Here is a 13,948-nt window from a genome sequence, read left to right as displayed (position 1 = left end):
CATTCAGTGTTTTTTTTTTAAACATATTATTTATTTTTATTTCGAAGGTGGAAAGAGAAGAAAATAGACAAAGCTTTCATCCAGTGATTCACTTTCAAGATGCCTGCTACAGCCAGGGCTGATTCAAGCCAAAGTCAGGAACTCATTTCAGGTCTCCCTAAATGGGAGGCAGAAACTCAACAACTTAAGCCATCACCCTCTGCCTACAAGGATCTGAATTTTCAAGAAGCTGGCACTTAAAGCAGTACTGACAGTTGTATTCAGCCTTTTTGATGTAGGATGGGGGCCTCACAAACTGTGTTTGAGCAAATTGTTAAGCCAAATGGCCACCCTCCCCCACCTCCTAGTAGAAACCCAGTTAGCAAAAGCCTATACATTATTCCAATGCTCTGCTGCCAAACTTACCTGATATTATTCTTTCTAACTTCACATCCAACCACTCTGCATTGCTGCTACTGGTTTTCATTAGAGCACATGCCCATTCCAGTTTCTTTCCTGCTCAAAAACCATCCCTAGCTTCACACTGCCTCCAAATAAAGGAGTTTCTTATTCTAATCTTTAGGACTTTCCTTGAAAGAAGGAATATAGAAACTCCTGTGTCTGTGGAACTATCTGTGTACCTGTAAGCCTTTTCTTTTCTAATCTGTATTGATCTAATACACCTTTTCTTTTGATTTCTGAACAACTTCCTTAAAGAATTCTCAAGCTGGATCTGACAGGAAGTGGACCTACTTAAATGTGCCTGATGCTGACTCAGACACTGTGAGTTTTCAAAGATTGTTTCCTTCTTTCCAACCTTTAAAATTTCACAGTTTGGGAAATATGAACAGGTGTGAAATTCTTTCAACATTTATCTTTCTATTACTGGCTTACAATTAACCAAATGTTTCCCTTTAAAAGATTAATGAGGTTATCAGACATCAAGTATTCCAATTTAATTGTTAGGATCCGAGTGTCAGTCAAAAGATACACACCCAAAATTACTTTGAGTTAACAAAACTGTGAAGTAAATGTCTCTAATTTCTATTTCAACATTGGCTTAGTCAAGAGATTACAGTTTGCCATAATTGCCTGAAATTTTAAAGGCCTAAGTATTTTTGGGTTCTTAAATACCCTTCTATACATAGGGGTCCCCTGGTTTTAGAGTATCCTTTATAAAGATGTGACTTCAGAGGGATGTGGTATTGACAATTTTGTGAGCCAGACTTTTCTTAATCTAACTTAATAGGGTTGGAGCTTATTCTTGAAGCACTTAACAGTTGAGGGTATAGCACTCTCAGGCCAAAAATAACACTTGACTACTCCGTTTATCAAGATATTATGTCTAAACAGCTAAATAAGCACTTTGCATTTTAACAACTTAGTATCCATTTGGAAAAGTTATACAGATATATTGAAAGAGAAATAATATTTATGTTTCATTCTTAATTAATTTCTATTGCATACTAATAGAATGTGTTCCTGTTTCTCTAATCCTTTTATGAAATTTGTTAATATAAACAGAACACATTTTGTGTATTCCTTAGGTACATCTCCTAGATGACCCTGCTTTTCTCACTCCCCTGCTTCCCTTTAATTCACCACTTTCATCAGTTTTACATAGACAAGATCTTAATTCATTCTATATTCACTAATCATAATATTCAACAAGTAAAAAGTAGAGCGATGACAGTTTCACTGGAATATAAACATGCTCTAAAATGGCACTCAAATGAAAGTGATCATTTCAATCCTGTATAGTTTTTTTTTTGTATTCTATATTAGCTACTGCGTGTCAGAGAAAATGTATTTATCTTTTTGAAACTGGGTTAGTTCATTAGGCTGTTTCTCAAATCTTGGAATCTGATTGAACATCATGCTTTTAATTTTCCTTTCCACATTGATTTTTATGTGATTTATTTGTTCATTTTGTTGTTGTTGTTACAGCAATTGCCAAAACCTCAACTTCACACAGATACAATTCATTGGGAAAAAGAAGTGTGACTTAATTCTGACATTTCAGACAGCTAGTTATTAGTTTGCATGGCATCTAATAAATGTCTCTAATTCCCTTGAAAATCTGAAATATTCTGTGATCCTCTTGTGAGTGCACTGTGGTTTTCTGAGGGACCTCAGCACCCTACTTGGGAAATGCAGACCTAGCAGTTTGTTACAAGACAGAATCAGACCCCACCCTAGACTGGATAAATCAGTCTTCATTTGTGAAAGATGCCTAGATGGTTTATATGCAATTAAAGTTTGAAAAGCTCTGCTCAGAGGCTCCTGCTATATACAAAATATCTATTGCTTTGTTTTAGGAATGAGAAAAGGATAAATTACTTCATTCTTTGGCTCTCTCTCTAAGCTGTAGTTTCCTAGTACTTGTGGAACTTTCAGCTTGCTCTTGTCCTTGACTTAATCTTGAAAGAGGTAGGAGGCACTCAATCTGCATCCTGTCTTTGTATGACAGAATGGAAGCTCTAATCCTGAATTCTGATTATGGCTTATAACCCTTGTCTGTGCTCTTGTAGAATAGTGGTCTTTGTGGTCTCCAGTTGTTGAATTCTTTATTTTATGGAGGACTAAGCCTGTGACTAATCTAAATGGAGACTGTGTCATCACAAAATTAAGAAGAAAAATAAAGGAGGGAGGAGAGGTAGAAAAAAAATCATCAGTATAGGCCTAACATTGTATATATGAAATGCATGAAATCTGTTCTCTTTATATACATTTTTAAAAGAAAAAAAGAAAGTCTAAGTTCTCTTTAAACTCACCCTAGCCCCAGATTCCCAATGATTCCCAGAGGAGGAGTTGCAAAACCATCAGGAAGGTCTTCCATCCAGTCTAATGTGACATACATATTACAAAGATATAGATTTTTTGCTTCTAGGGTTAAAGGGTAATTTGTTACATTTAATTTAAAATAAATCCTATGCCATTAATGATTTGTCAAAACCCACATTCATTCTAATAGATTTTAATGGCTTTTAAAAATGTATTGATTGATGCATGATTTTTATTGCTTAGTGTTCAATTTTTTTTGGTTGCTATTTTATGGAGATTAGTGGCTGCACAATCTCAGCTAGGGTGGGGTGATCATGTCAGCAGTGAGTATGTGGTGATCACTTGGCATGTCCTTGTTAAAGCTGGAGCTCTGACTCCTAAGTGAGTGATGGGGTGCTCCTGTGGATGTCAGAGAAAGAAGCATGTGTATCTTGCTAGCATAGATTGTGAGATGAACTCTTCTCTGTTCTGATCTTTAAAATACACTGAACTTTAATCTACCAGTGAAAAAAAGAGTAAATTCAGGAATGGAAGTGGAGATGGGATTGGAAATACTTCAGTGACCTTCTGTTCACTAAAGGTGAATAAACAAAGGGCATTCAGTAACTTCCAAGCCAATGCTTCACTATCAGCAAGCTTCCTACCTGCCTTTCTTTTGATACTAAATCTGTTGCCTTTTCTCAATCTGGTATTTTCTGTGAAATGAAAATACCTTAGACAAACCTGTTTATCATAAAGAACATGAATTTTAATTTAGGGAAGGGCTAAATTCTGTGTGAATATCCTTACAATAACACTAAACATACTTTTCCTGTTTATTTCAGACCAGTCTTAACAGCATGACGAGTGTTTATAGTGAAACCGGAGACTATGGCAACGTGAAGGTCAGTGGGGAAATACTTCTCCACATCAGCTACTGCTATAAAACTGGCGGGCTCTACATTTTTGTCAAGAATTGCAGAAATCTGGCCATAGGAGATGAAAAGAAACAAAGGACAGATGCGTAAGCACATGGAGTTTTCCCTAAAGCATTCCAATCATTGCCATTTTTGTCTATATGCATGCTTTTTAGTTTTAGCATTCTTCTTTGTGCACAGCCTTCTGACACAGTTGTCACTTTCTTCCTATACCTAACTGTTAAATATTCTCTGGAGCACATGCATAATGGCTGTGTCCTTGGTTACTTGATTTTAAGTTGCCAAAATTCAACACAATTCAGGGGCAAATTTATTTGTAGTTTAATACAGAAGATCTTTGAGATAGAAGGTTGACATGTTGACATACCCATTAATGTACAACAGCATCCTGTTCATTTTTGTTCTGGGAAATCCTCCAGAGAAAATTACCAAGCTGATATTAAATTAAATAACTCAAAAGGGCAGTTATGAGACTGTTAGAGTCTAGGAATAAGCCCAAAATGCAGATGTGAACCAAAGCATATTAAAAGGGAGCTACATATAAAGGTATGACAGATGACTCCAAGAACATTGCCAGGGTTCAGTGATTCACTGGATGGATTTACAACTTTCTAAACATTGTAATAATCAGTAAAAGGAGAAGATACATATGCCCATGTGCCAAAGAAACCCAGCTTATGCTCCGAGAGTCCTCTCCTGTGAAGTCCCACAGGAAACACTTAATTCCTTTACCAGGGAGCTGTGACATTACAGACAAATTGTTCTCTACAAGAAAACTCATTAGAGATTGGGCTATTCATAAACCAGATTTCCAGTCTCCCATAAGGAAAGCATTTGTTTTGCATTTGCCATATTTTTTTATACTATGAATCACTTTTATCAGTTCTGGCAATTGTATGAACCCTCCTGATATCTAAGTTCCCAGATATCACCCAAATGTCAGCTTCGTAAGCAGATATTTTTAAGGGATAGTGATTTCAGGACTACTGTGTTAACACTTTTCTTCAAGATACATGACTTTGGCCCGATTAACAATGCAATGAAGTTGGTTTCAAATAACCTAAGATAGATAGATGAATAGATTCTGACAAATTTTGTCCACCTTCCTCATTAACTATCTTCATCAGAAACTTACTAATAAAATTATTTGGACTAGCATGGAAAGGTGTTATCTAAAGCCCCGCATGATGTGCTTTGTGACTTTAATAGGATCTTGTACATTTCAGTCTGTACATCTTACATATTTGTAACTATTGAGATGCCCTGGCTCCAAGAGGCTCCTTTGAGTTATCCCTAAGATAACCCAAAACAAGCTGTTGGGTAGAATTACTATCTTAACTTCAGATTTTATTTCTGTTTCTTCTTTCACACCCTTTTCTTTCATTCACCCACTACTACTGACATTAGAAGGCAGAATTAGGAATGAAGAAGCATAGAACCCAAGAAAAGCTTGTGAAACCTTGTATAGTAGCATTATATTAATTGATTAGCATAGTAGCTCATGTCTTTTCTATCAATCTGTATAATCCTCACAATGTAATGACTTAGATACTGTAAGTATCCAAGTGTTACAATTGAGGGACTTGAGGCATACAGAAGTTAAATAAGTTCTTGACATCACCAAAACCAAGGAGACAGTGTTCAAAAATAGGTCATAGCTGGTAGTGTGTTACAGTGGGTAAAGTTGCTGCTTGCAATGTCAACATCCTTTATCCGAGTGCCAGCTATTCTGTTCTAATTCAGCTTCCTGCTAATAAACCTGTAAAGGCAGTGGGTGATGATTCAAGTACTTGGGCCCCTGCTGCCCAGGTGGGGTTCCTAGATGCTGACTTCCTTGATGCCTGGAGCTGGCTATTACAGCTAACTGGGGCATGAGCTATCATCTGCTACTGCCCAAGGTACATTAGCAGGACTCTGGATTGGCAGTCAAGGTCCTAGGAGTGGAAGCAGACACTCCAATATGGGATGCCAGTATCCTAAGTGCTGATTTAACTTGTTGCACCACAATATCTTCCCCAGAGTATCCAACATTTATCACTACACTATACTGATTTTCTCTCATGGAAGACCCAGCATTACATATTTAAGTGCTCTGTTATACAAACTACAATCTCCTTGATCCTGTTTCTTATGCTCCTTGGTCTATTCCTTTCACCTCTTTACTCAAGTCCCTGAGCATTTCTTACAAAGTAGAAGTTTCCAAATAACTGCTTCCATTTTTTGTTATCTACAGTTATGTCAAGTCATACCTTCTTCCTGACAAGTCCCAGAACAATAAACGCAAGACCAAAATCAGAACAGGCACTAATCCAGAATTCAATGAAACATTAAAGGTAAATACACTTTCACAGGTATTCCTGTGATATTGGTCACAACCTCATTAATTTAGAAGCAATTACAGATAGATTTTTGTTTGCATGTCAAGATTTTCATGTTTTAGAGAACTGGAATTTCATAAGCCATTGTTATACTCTGAAATTCCCTTAGATTGTTTGTAAGGGAAAGTTTTTATTACCATTTTTACTGCATTATTTCTCTTCTACTACTGCTGAAATTGTACCTTAGGTAAGAATGATCCAGCAAAATTACATCTGGACCGATACATTTTGTCAAAAATTGTTTCACCATTGGGAAAACTGTTTTGGCTGACTATCTTAAAAGAAATTTTCAGTAATTTTGACACTAACATAGCAGGTCACTTTGTACACGTTCATTGTTCTGCTAACACAGCATGACTATGTGTTGTTTCTTGTTACGGCTTCAGAATTTGGCTAAATTTGTCTGTGTGCTTAGTAAACATCAAAGATGCCAGGTTAGAATCAAGGCATCTGGGAGAAAATGACCTAGCTGAAATATAACCCAATATCCAATCCTAAAGAAATCTGTATTTCTAGTGGGCTTCAAAGTAACAACTCTCTCCCTCCCCCTAGTTCTGAATCAAACTGTCCTGGTTAAAAAAAAATATTCATAGAGATTTGAATGTCAAAGTTATTGCCAATCCCGTGAAATTTTAAGGCCAAGTGATAAAGTCATAAAGTGATAAAATTGACAGGTGAAGAGAAATGTGAGGCTGCCTCAGTTAATAGGTGCACATGTAGAAGCAAGATCCAGTATCAAGACAGATCAAGCTAAAAGTGAATAAATGCAGGCAGAAGTTGCATCCAGTGGCCATAACAAGATAGCAAAGATGAACCCAGACATCTTTGTAAACCCAGTGATATGTTCAGAAAGGGAGTCAAGGTTAATCATGATTGTAACAGCAAGAACACAAAGAGACACAAATCCAAGATCAACAGTCAGTTTGAAATGTGTCCCAGATGGTGGTTGCATAGAACAAGTAGAAGGTTGGCAGGTATGTGCACATGTGGCCCTAGGTAGCATTCTGCAGGAAAAAGAAAAGCTAGACCAGCAATATCCACTTTCTGCTTATTCTGCTTATACACCTTTTCACATTGGCATTTAGGTTGAGCTTTATGAAGTTGACTGTTTACAACTTCCTAATTACCAGTATTTTTCTGGGCTTAGGGATTCTCATTAGGAATGAAATAACACAAAGATGTTGTAGGAATAATATATATCATTCAGTGGTAGTCTGGCACAAAGTAAAGCACAAGTAGAAGAAAGAGACTATTCTCTTTGAGTTTGTTTAGTTTATATCACTGATGCATACAAAGGAAAGATGGTGAAAGTGAATTTCAACATTTCCTGCCATTTGAGCCCTCCCTGAGGAGTATGATCTTGTACTTCTCATTTGTAGTATACCATCAGCCATACCCAGCTGGAAACAAGAACTCTGCAGCTCTCAGTCTGGCACTATGATCGGTTTGGACGGAACAGCTTCCTTGGAGAGGTGGAGATCCCTTTTGACTCATGGAACTTTGAAAATCCAAGTGATGAGTGGTTTGCGCTTCAGCCCAAGGTACGAAATGCTTCCAGATTAGTCACACAGTTATGCAGTGAGGCAAATGATAAACAACATTATTGTCACAGTTCTAAACAACCTGAAGATTTCAAGATTTCACGTGATGACCTGCGAAGAACAATATAGCACATTATAAAACAGTGTAATTAATGTTTTAAATTTATAGTTGTGGGAATTTCTTGTCCATATATTTTCTTTATCATGTAAGTCATAAAATTGTGTATACTATTAATTGCTACTAAACATTTATTAATTATTTGAAAATGTCCATGGATAACAAAAAGGAACACATTATATGTTCCTATTACAAAGGCTGTATTTTTACTTAGGCAAAAATAAATCCATAGAACATGACAAATGTCAAAAAATTACCTCTGTTACAGAACTCCAGAAAGATTATGGAAAATGAAATTAAAAGATAGGTTTATTGTGGTACAATTTGTTGAAATTCAAGCATAATTTTCTTCATAAGACACATTTTCATTTGACTTTTGAGTGATCTTTTCTATTTCTCATAATCAAGACCAATAGCAGAATTTGTCTTGTCTTGACTATCATGAGGAAATGCAAGGTAACTAAATTCTCAATTTTCTCACATTCATTTTCTGAAGATTCATAGCCCAAATCTTTTTCTTAAGATTTATTTATTTATTGGAAAGTCAGATATATACAGAGAGGAGGAGGGACAGAGAGGAAGATCTTCCGTCCAATGATTCACTCCCCAAGTGAGCGCAACGGCCGATGCTATGCCGATCCAAAGCCAGGATCCAGGAGCTTCTTCCAGGTCTCCCACATGGGTGCAGGGTCCCAAAGCTTTGGGCCATCCTCGACTGCTTTCCAAGTCCACAAGCAGGGAGCTGGAAGGGAAGTGGAGCTGCTGGGATTAGAAGTGGCACCCATATGGGATCCCGGTGCGTTCAAGGCGAGGACTTAAGCCGTTAGGCCACGGCGCCGGGCCCAAAAGCCCAAATCTTGAGTTTGATTCAGAAAAGCAAATTTAAAGATAGTTCTACAAATAAGACACCAGCATAGTATAGCATTTTCCAATCTACAACAAAAGTACTTAAGTTTCTGGAATCTCTCCACACTTACAGAATTTTATTAAGTGAAATGGGAGGTAGAAAGGGTCACATCTGTGCAGCCAGAGATTGTTCTGTACACATGGATAGATAAGAACTGATTTGCTACAATACTAGCTTTCATGAATGCCTACAATATCCATATCCTTGGATTCTTATTTGTAATGTAATAATAGAAGTATAGCTTATAGGACTACTTTAAAGCTTAAATAAGCACTCCTCATGAAGCTAGCAGCATTCTGTCAAGCACATTGTAGGCTCTCAATAAATTCTAGGTAATGTATGTCTTACTTAGGAGTCCTTGTATTGCAATTTTCAGAATCTCTGCTATGTACTAATAAGAAAATAAAGGGAGATTCTCAGCCTGTGAGCAGGCATGGGTTGATCCAGATGCTTAAATCCTATTGGAGTCTCTTGGTCTCTGTCTTCTGTTTGTTGACTTCATTTTCAGGTTTCACAGTGTGTGAGCTTTGCTCATTAGATCCAGGCATCAGGCATCGTTTCTTGGGTGTGAATGACTACAACAGCTCTAAGCCTCTCTTCCTTGCTGTAACATTGCCTAGGGCCTGATTCACTTCATTCTAATTATGTCATTTCTCTCTCCTGAGCTAATGACTAGGGCCTGGAAGGTGAGATTTCTTGCCCGATTTAAGATAAACTGAAAATACCCTGGTCTTGAGGGAAGGATTGCCACAACAGAAATCCAGCTAGAGTTGTATTAAAGGAGTGGTTAGAAATGTTTGACAGCAAAAACAAGTGATGCTCCCTCATAGCATCATTAATAACTGCATGGTTCCCATGTACTGGTTACACTAACCCTGTGAGGTAGATATCATTATCCCCATTTTATAGGTGAAGGGGCTGAGACTCAGGTGTGGTGGAACATTGTTGATACAACTTTGTAACTGCTGGCAGAAAAGTAGCGTAGTAACTCACAGAATATCTTTAGGACTTATATGTGTGCTAAGGATAAATTTAACAGTAGAACAAGCTTTGAAAATCCTTACTCACAAATCCATGACTAACATAAATGTGAGAGAGAACAATTGAGCATTAGTATTAACAAGTCCTCAATAGCATAGTATTCCTCTGGTATTAAACATAGGAAATGTGCTAGTATTACAGCATTAAATCTCTTGGACTTGAATGAAAATCCTCATCATAAAAGCTAGTGCTTAATATGACTCAGTAGTGTCTCGCCAGTTATTTCCTTTCATGATTATGAATGAGCATCTTCATAAGAAATTGACCAACACATCATGTGACACATGCCACAGATAAAAGGCAAGTAGTCTTAGTACTAGCACTCATTTGTCTGTCGTGGAGATAATGGTAAAGCACCTAGGGACACTTTGGAAACCCATTTGGGGGTGTTGGGTGGGAGAAGCATCTTTCCAATCACTTGCCTGGAAATAGCTGAAAAGCTTTGTGGTGATATGTATGCTGTAGTGTGTAACAAAGCCCTCACCAGGCCTCTCCCAGACATCCTGTGTGCATAGGGACCACAGTAATTGCCTTCACATTATGTTTCACTGGTTCCTTTCCATCACAGGAGGAAACCTCTCTGGATCTCTGATTGTGCTCAATCTGTTGCAGATCACCAGGTGTCCTCAGATTTCTAACCATGTCTGCTAGGAGGTTTGCCCCAGTGGCCTCCGCCTGTGACTCTCTACAAGCCTGTCCTCGGGTCATTGTAACTTTTTGCTCACATAGAGAGCCAGAGGGTCCTGGGAGTTTCGTACCTCCTGTCACAAGATTATGCTTCATCAGTAACTGGTAGGTGGGAGAGTATGAAATCCCACTTTCTGGACTGAGTGTGAGAAAATCCCTGAAGTGCTACTTTTTAAAATATATTTTATTAACATAAAGAGAAGAAATTGGAAGCAAGAATGTAGTGATACTTCCACCTCCTTCATTTTTAAATCATTTTTTGAGATAAAATGTCTTCCATTTACTTTATAAATCAGGACTAATGTTCCAATAAATGAAGAAATCAACAAATTAAGACTAGAAAGACCACTGTTCAACAGGCATGCATGTAGATAGTGACTATAATCAATACGTAAGCCCCATGATGTCACTTTCCCTGAGCTGTTACTTACGATGCATAGTGCTCCTTCCTCATCAGGTTGAAGCTGCTTTCCAGGGAGCATTGCCTCAGACTGAACCCATCCATTCCCTCACCACTTCCCTGGTCTCTCTTGGGAGCATGTCTTTAATAAATCATCTGCATACAAATTCTCAACTCTGAGCTTGTTCCTGGGAGGAAGGCAAGAGAGGTTGTGCCTCCAACCCACATCATCTTCCTCTGGTACAGAGAAAAGGTGGAGGAGCATTCAGACTTATAAAAAGCCATCCTTTCCAAACCAGGCAGGATGATGCCACAGCACACGGTGGATGCTGCCTCATGCCTCATTGCTGGATTAAGACGGGCTCCTTGGAGTTGTTTATCAGCAAACTGTGGGAAGTGTTGTCTCATTCTTCAACCCTCTGTCTCAGTCATTTTGCTGCAGTAGTCACCCCATCAGCTGTAGCTGTAGTGTGAGCCACCGTGGAGATGTGATGTTTCCGGCAGATTATCTGGCTGAGGAAATGAAACGTGAGCAAAGGGACCCGTGTCCCTAATCATACAGAACAGGATCAGAATTAATAATCCTGATTAAGCACTTCTGAAATGCTAACATTGTTTTGCAGTGGGAATGACAGAAAGATATCGCCTTAGTGCTGATTGACTCTGTGCTAGTTAAAGTCCCTCAGTGTCTGCCTTTGTGTTATGTGCTGTTGCACTCAACCCAAAAAGGGGCTGGTACAGACAAAACTCAGGATGTCAGATGTACTGCAATGTAGTTTTAGTGTATCATTTCCATTGTACTATAGACATGGGATGATTTATTAGCTATAACTCATTACCCTTCTGAAAGACATATTAGGTAGTTAGGCATGAAGAAAGGCATGAAGAGTTTGTCAGTATGAATTGCCTTTTCAAGATTTCCCAGGAGGTGCTGTTATAAAAACAAGGACTTTCAAAAACCAACACCCAGCCTCAGTGATTTTCCAAAGAAACATTCTCTTATTCTGCCTTCAGGCAGAAAATAAATGTAAGTTCCTGTGAAATAACTACCTAGCTAAAAGGCTGTTTGGCAGTTTGGACACACTTTTGTCTGTAATTTATTACCTCACCTTACACTATCTTACTCCAGGTTAAAAAATAAAGGGTCTCTTTACAGAAAGAAGTTAATAGGTATCATCTGATTTTTTTCCCCACTCCTGCTTAGTTTCAGTGGTTCCCTGCTGCTTTCCCTACTAACCCTCACCCTGACACTCAGTGCCCTCTTGTTATGACTCACCCTTTCTTGAATAGCCTGGAGTGACATGCCTATTTTCATGCAAATGTAACTCTCTCTGGCTTTCCCTTTGGCCAACCATCTCCTGCCAGTCTTTGTAGGAAGGGAGCCCTCAAACTCCAAGAGTAAACTCAAGTCTATGGGCATGGAAAGCCAAGAAAACTTGAGTATTTAAATCTGAAAGTAGAGGGGAGATCCCTTGATCAATGACTAAAGCGTGAAGGAGGAATAAAAATCTCACTCCCTTGTTTTGCTGGGGACAACCCTGAGGTGTGATCTGTTTCATTTCCTAACCTTTCCTGCATGACTGAGAAACTTCAGTCCACCAGTCTTTGCCTAATTCCACACCCTTGATATGCCTTCTTCACTTTCTGGCACAATCTCCACGCCACCCTTCCAATAAAAAATCATAAAGAACAAATTCAGACCCTAGAGATTTTGGGGAGCCCAGTCAACGCATCTAGGAGGACATATAATAGACAAAATCATAGAAATCATTCACATACAAGCATGAGTAGGCATTTGGAACAGCAGATAAGTTGATGATTGGGACACCCACATTCCATATCAAAGTGCCTGGATTTAAACCCTGTTGGTCCAGATTCCAGATTCCAATAAACACATACCTTCAGAGGCAACAGATGATGGGCCTAGTATTTGTGTCCCTGCCTCTCATGTGAGAGACCGAATTGAGTTCTAGGCCCCTGTCTTTGGTCTGGTGCAGCCTTAGCTGTTAAGGGCAATTAGCTCTTCCCTTTCCCCTTCTCCTCTCCTTTCCTCTCCTCTCTTCTCCTCTCCTCTCCTCTCCTCACCTCTCCCTTTCCATTCTCTTCTCTCTAGCACTCTTGCTCTTGCTCTTTTTCAAATAAAAGGAATAAATGGACTTTAAAAAAATAATTTAACATGTGCAACTGAAAGATTAACAACCATATATGTGATATACAACGTGTTTTGAAATGTGAGGCAAGAACACTTAATAGCTACTGTTTGAGCAATTTTTAGGAATACAATGACTTGTTAGTAACTCTGTCCACCATATTGTACAATAGGTCTCTTGAACGTACTCCTCCTGTACAGTTGAAGCTTTGTCATTTCACCAAAAGCCTCTCCAGTACACCACCCTCTAAGATCACTATAACTACTATTCTAACTCTCAACGTTTATGAGTTCAGTCTTCTTTGTTCTAAATCTTTATTGAGAGACAACCTGAGACAGAGATACATCTTCCATCCACTGGTTCACTGTGCAAGTACCTGCAACATTCCAGATTGGGCCAGGCTGAAGCCAGGAACCATGACTCAATCTACATATACCATGAAGGTAGCTGGAATCCAGGTACTTGAGTCAGCACCTGCTGACTTCCAGGGTGCACATTAGCAAGAAGCTAGAATTACAGGTATGTGGGACTCAAATCCAGACACCTTGATATGGGATGCAGGCATTCTGACTGGTGTCTGGACCACTAGCCCACCCCATTAAACTCAGCTTTTTTTATATTGCATGTATGAGATCATTATGAACCTGTCCTTTTGTGCCTGGCTTATTTCATTGAACATTAAGTTCTCCAGATTTATCCATATTGTTGCAAATGGAGATATTTCTATATTTTAAAAGACTGAATAGTATCCCAGTCTATATATTTACCATGTTTTCTTTATTCATCCATTTATGGACACAGATTGATTCCGTGTCTTGATTCTTGTGACTAGTGCTGCAATGAACATGGGTGTGTGTATGTCTCTTCAATACAACTGATTTGATTTCCTCTGGATGTATAAGCAGTAGTGACTTACTGGATCATGTATTTCATTCTTAATTATTTTTTAGGGATTTCTATACTGCTTTCATAATGACTACACTAATTTAGATTCCCAGCAACAAAGTTCTCTGCTTTTCACATGTTATTCATTTGCTCTCTTTTTT

The 13,948-nt window shown here is 38.4% G+C and overlaps 1 protein-coding gene across 4 annotated transcripts in view; it reads left to right on the top strand.

Annotated features, from left to right (window-relative positions):
* The window catches only part of SYTL5 (synaptotagmin like 5), a 79,922-nt gene that overhangs the window by 53,290 nt on the left and 12,684 nt on the right, over positions 1-13,948 (top strand). For 2 of the 4 annotated variants that reach the window (XM_041001888.1, XM_041001887.1), the window contains exons 10-13: positions 697-762; positions 3,588-3,766; positions 5,914-6,013; positions 7,438-7,599. In XM_041001888.1, the coding sequence (XP_040857822.1) occupies positions 697-762; positions 3,588-3,766; positions 5,914-6,013; positions 7,438-7,599 (507 nt within the window). The remainder of the gene's footprint in view (positions 1-696; positions 763-3,587; positions 3,767-5,913; positions 6,014-7,437; positions 7,600-13,948) is intronic. The other 2 variants (XM_041001890.1, XM_041001889.1) reach the window with 1 other exon arrangement.

The sequence above is a fragment of the Ochotona curzoniae genome, unplaced genomic scaffold (assembly GCF_017591425.1).
Source record: "Ochotona curzoniae isolate NIBS_2020 unplaced genomic scaffold, NIBS_Ocur_1.0 contig_1274, whole genome shotgun sequence".
Classification (NCBI taxonomy): domain Eukaryota; kingdom Metazoa; phylum Chordata; class Mammalia; order Lagomorpha; family Ochotonidae; genus Ochotona; species Ochotona curzoniae.
This window is presented reverse-complemented; position numbering and strand designations above follow the sequence as displayed.